At 44.6% G+C, this 4,730-nt stretch overlaps 3 protein-coding genes across 3 annotated transcripts; all 3 read right to left on the bottom strand.

The window, feature by feature from the left end:
* Positions 1-629: 629 nt before the first annotated feature.
* Positions 630-1,250, bottom strand: COCVIDRAFT_32099 (hypothetical protein; the record flags this gene model as incomplete). Its single annotated transcript, XM_014694566.1, has 1 exon — positions 630-1,250. One exon carries the CDS (start codon positions 1,248-1,250, stop codon positions 630-632), a length of 621 nt encoding a protein of 206 aa, XP_014550052.1.
* A 1,345-nt stretch (positions 1,251-2,595) lies between these two features.
* On the bottom strand, positions 2,596-2,909 carry COCVIDRAFT_43273 (hypothetical protein; the record flags this gene model as incomplete). The annotated part of the gene is made up of 3 exons (XM_014694565.1): positions 2,596-2,641; positions 2,673-2,830; positions 2,898-2,909. 3 exons carry the CDS (start codon positions 2,907-2,909, stop codon positions 2,596-2,598), a joined length of 216 nt encoding a protein of 71 aa, XP_014550051.1.
* An 18-nt stretch (positions 2,910-2,927) lies between these two features.
* Positions 2,928-3,164, bottom strand: COCVIDRAFT_116643 (hypothetical protein; the record flags this gene model as incomplete). Its single annotated transcript, XM_014694564.1, has 1 exon — positions 2,928-3,164. A coding segment is annotated over one exon (237 nt), but the record flags the coding sequence as incomplete, so codon positions are not given.
* Positions 3,165-4,730: the final 1,566 nt, after the last annotated feature.

The following is a 4,730-nucleotide window of genomic DNA, read 5'->3' as shown; positions in this document are numbered from 1 at the left end:
AGCCTCGCTGGGCACCTGGAAGCTGCCGGTCCGCTGCTATGTCAGATAGCGCCGTGACATTTAAGACATATTATAGATAGAGGCAGCACGTCTTTAGCTTCAAACACATTAGGACTAGATATTAAGAAGAGTAAGTTAAAGATCTAATTTAGTATATAAAGTTTAAGTAGTGCGTTGTTAGGACATGTCGCGTAATAGTGTCAAAGTTGACGCGCTGGTGGGACGTGGGCCACTCGCTTGGGTGGGCCGCTCGCTTGTGAACTACGTTATAGTGAATACTATTAACATCTGTATATAAGAGAAGATTAAATGATACTATATTATAAAGATACTGTAAACTCGTGAAGATCGCTATCTGGAAGTAGGGCTTTCCCTTCTTCGAATCTTCTTCCTAAAAGACCTCTAGCGGGATAAGAAATTGTTCCTGGCAAAGAAGAAGGCTAAAACGATCCCTGCAAGAGATAACAAGATTGCGCAGAAGATAGCAATAAACAAAGCGGAGCCAGTAGGTAAAAATCCATTTTTGCTTGGCTACCTATATAAACACACTTAAAATCGCGGTACAACTGCTCTACCCCGATTGATACAATACTCTCGCTACTAGTAGCTCTCAACACTAGCATACATCTTTAAGAAATAATAATGTGAAATCCGACAGGGCACTCTCCGTTGCCTCCGTTATCCTGAGCAAACTTCAAGGTAGTGTCGTCGCTGCAAATGCTTCCACCAACGCTAGCAAAAGCCTGGCCCTCTTTGTAGTCGCATGGACCACCACCAAGACGGTAGGCATTGCCGAGTTTGATCTGAGGAGCATCGTTGAATGGAGGAGCTAGTACCGGCTGGTTGTTGAAGGTGGTTTGGCCAGGGACGGGGAAAGAAACACCGGTGTTGCCTTGGAAGATGATGTTGCCGGGCCCTTTCTCCGATTGCTTGGAGCCGCATCCGCCGAGCATGAGAACAAGGCTGCATGTTTTGTTCTTGGCCCAGGCGGGAATGTCAAACCTGGTCAGAGTGCACTTGTCACCAGGTGTGACCTCGGCCTTTTGTCCGGCCGGAACGGCTTTGTTGGGATTTTTCTTGGAGACTACTTGGAGGAAGGTCGGGCTAAGTGCCTTAGGAGGAAGTTGGCCAGTGGGAGCGATGGGCTGGATAGCAGGGCAAGCTTTGTCTCCACGAAGAACCAAGGAAGAATCTGTGGGAGCGGCTACCGCAAGAGAGAGGAGCGCAGCCAAGATAGCGAATGACTTCATTTTGAGTACAGTGAACCGAGAGCTGTTCAGATGGAAAGGTATATTAATTAAAAGAAGGAATGTGAGTGTGCTGTACAATAATTGTTAAAGTTGATCTCGCCGTGAATTTATATCAGATTCATTGAAGGTGGTGTTCCTAATTAAGACATGGATAATGTTCAGCTCCGCGCCACTGGGCTTATGGTGGCCCTGCATTTCCACAACGAATACGAAGAGCTGGCCCTGCAACCTTCCAGAGTGCCACACCCAACCGTGCGCACTAGCTATTTGAGTAAATTAAGTGTCGGATCTTCTAGGGTACACATGATATGACCAATCATAGCGATGCGGGGGGGTTTATTGAATTCAAATTTGGTTGCGTATAAAGGTGATCAAGGCTCGCTAGAACGGGTGGGCAGTGCCAACGATGCGGGCGGTCAAGGACGGCCCGGGTCTTCGAAACGGTCAATCAGGGATAAAGTTGACCCTTTCGAACTTGGAGACGCAGGGGATTTTAAAGCTATTGTTACAGATTCGAGACCCCTACAGACGATCGAAATGTTAGCCTTGCTAACGCAGAGTCGGTAGCGCGAAGCATGTGGTTGGTACTACTGTATTTGCAAGAGGCGCTCGCAAGATACATTTTGCCGTGCATGTGGCTTTCAAATATTGATTCGTTTTTATTCAGCTTATATCCCAATCCTTCGTGCTCACAGACTAGCTAGAAAAGTGGCCCCTTGCGTGGTAAGGCCTGGTATTGCTTTGCGCCTGATGAAGGATGCTGCTGGCAGCAAACTCACTAGCATCCATCTTAGGCATAGCTTAGGCACATATGGCGTTCCCCCTCTTCCGAAGCCGAAGCTAAGCTCACGCCTTGTGGGACCCATCTCACATGCAACACGAACGTGGCACGCGAGGACCCCTAATCAATATGAATTATCGCTAGCCACAACAGATGAGTTGGCTAAGGGAGATGATATAGCTCTCGCAGCTCACCTACCTTCGCTACATGGTTGTGAATCTGGTTATGGTTACATGATGAATGTACTTCACATGCGAATGCGAACTATTTCTCTTACTAATCTTACATTCCATTTAGCCTTTAGTGTGATATCTAGATACTAAGCATTATTTGGAGCTGACGGCCAGCGATACCCACTTCAAACCTCTTTTATTGAAAAGTAGATGTTCAAAGCTGTCTGTATTAGCTACATAGTGGTGTGGCGAGGTTCTAAGTCTAACTCTTCCCAGATTACTTAATCTTACTAGATAGCCGAGGGTGTAAATAGTCTAAGAGTTGTTGCTACACAGTAGCGCTGCAATGGGTATCTGCAAGAGAGAGAGAGAGAGGAAAGGATAACTTCAATCAGCATTGGCACACTGAATGTTTGTCTGGGTTGGCCAAGGGACTTCTAGAATCATGGCTCCTGGTGGCAGGCAAACTGAATATTCAGAGCGCACTCCGAACTCAGCGTTCTCATCCTCCCATCATCATCGAGCTTGATGCCGACACCAGCCTTATTGTCCTTGCCGCAGTCACTGTTGTTCCAATCGCTACCACCGCCAGCCGACGTGAGCTCTGGTGTGTCTGAGTTAGCCGTCTTCATCGCGACAGTGAGGACGGTTAGCCATGGAAATGTGCAACGCAGTCATGACCTGGTCACCTACAGAGCGGTCCATCTAGACGTGCTCCTGTGCCTAGACGTGTCCCTTAGCCATCTGGTGTAGTCTCGCCCTCGGTGGCGCCGCGGTCGATGTTCCGCAAGGTATTGTCGCGGTGGGTGGTGACGTATTCAACTCGAATGCACCGAGCAGGTGCTCCCACACGGGGATGCTTTTCTGCTTGGAGTTCTCGACAGCTGTCTCGAGACAAGCGGTGGGCTGGTCGGAGAGTGAGATGGCGGTGGCTTGCAGTTGCTGCACAACATTTTGGTTAGGTCGGATGCTCCTCCCAAGACGCGTCTTCTGGGTTGTTGACCGTGCTTGGACGCGGAGCGGCTGGGGGTGGACACGGACTATAATTCTTCCGTATCTTGTGTGGCAAAGTCTCGATGCCAATATATGTAAAAGAACGAAGTAACGGGCGGTAAATTTAGGTAGAATTATTATATGTCAGAGCTGCCATGTCAGTATGCAGAAGAAACACCGCTGTCAACATTATCCCGAAATCCAGCAGAGCGGCAAAACTATGGTGCATTCTCCAGTCCATGTCACGGAATATTGTAAGAAGCGGCGCAAAAGTCGAGCTAGCTAAATACCGTTTAAAGTGGCTAAGATCCCCAAGATCTAACCCGCCGCACTAGCACTGTCACAGGCAAGATGTATTAAAGATGCCTAGATTCTAGGTTAGCCCTAGGCGGGGTTGGACGTAATATCGCGGGCTATAACGTTCCCTAGAGGTAAAGTAAGAGCGTTAGGTACGAGTGCTAACACTAAAACTTACCTAAGTAGCGGGACTATAGAATATAAGCTAAAGACGTTAGATAGAGTATATTAGTATCTATATATATTTATCCTAGATACCGCTAGCTAGGCCCTTAGTAGTGCTATTAGAACTTACTATAAGGTTTACCACTCTTATCCTATTACTACTTACCTTCTTAGCACTAGCATAGGTAAAGAACTTAACCTACTATAACTCTATTCTCTCTAGCTAGCATTCTAACCTATTATATATACCTATTAATAGAACGTTTTTATACGCAATATTAATATTCATCTTCTTTCTTAGTCTATCTATCTACTGTTATAAGCAATAGTAAGAAGGATTCTCTCCTTAGATATGACGAAAGATGGTTGGGAAACTACTTAGGATCCTAGCTAGAAAGGTAATTATCGCGGGGCGAGATTACGTAACTTAGTATCCCGCCAAGGTATAGCCTCTAGGAGGCCACCGTAGATAGAGAGGCCAACGTTCTCCTAAACCTCCCGCCAAGATAAGAAGCTAAGGAGGACAGGACTAGAAATAATAACAATATAAAGATAGATAGATTTTATTATTTACTCTTATTATAGTTAACTTAAATTATATTTTTTTACTAGTTACTTTACTAAATAAGATAATTACTTATTAACTAGTCTATTTAATATAGATTAGTAGTTGTTAAACCTTTATTACCTTCTATATAAGCACGACACTCTACTATATCACTAAATAAACTCTTATAGAGCTCTTTACACTATCTTACTTACTCTAATCTAGATTAAGTTTAGAGAAGTATTAGCACCTAACTCTATATAGTACTTTAACTACCTATAGATTTAGTAGACTAGTAGATTAATAATAGAATACTTAATTAAGATTTAAGATATCTTATAATTACTCTTAATCTTAGGCTAGCACTGTTAGAATAAGTGGGTGGAAGTAGCTGCTTGTTCTAATAGGACTCAGTAGTAGAGGTCTCTGCCTTCTACTTATTCCTAGTAGACTTAGAGGCAGCTAGTCGATAGATTCTTAATAGAAAAGAAATAGTGCTAGGGGAGAGAGATAAAGATTAGATT

This window comes from Bipolaris victoriae, assembly GCF_000527765.1.
Source record: "Bipolaris victoriae FI3 unplaced genomic scaffold scaffold_306, whole genome shotgun sequence".
Classification (NCBI taxonomy): Eukaryota; Fungi; Ascomycota; class Dothideomycetes; order Pleosporales; family Pleosporaceae; genus Bipolaris; species Bipolaris victoriae.
This window is presented reverse-complemented; position numbering and strand designations above follow the sequence as displayed.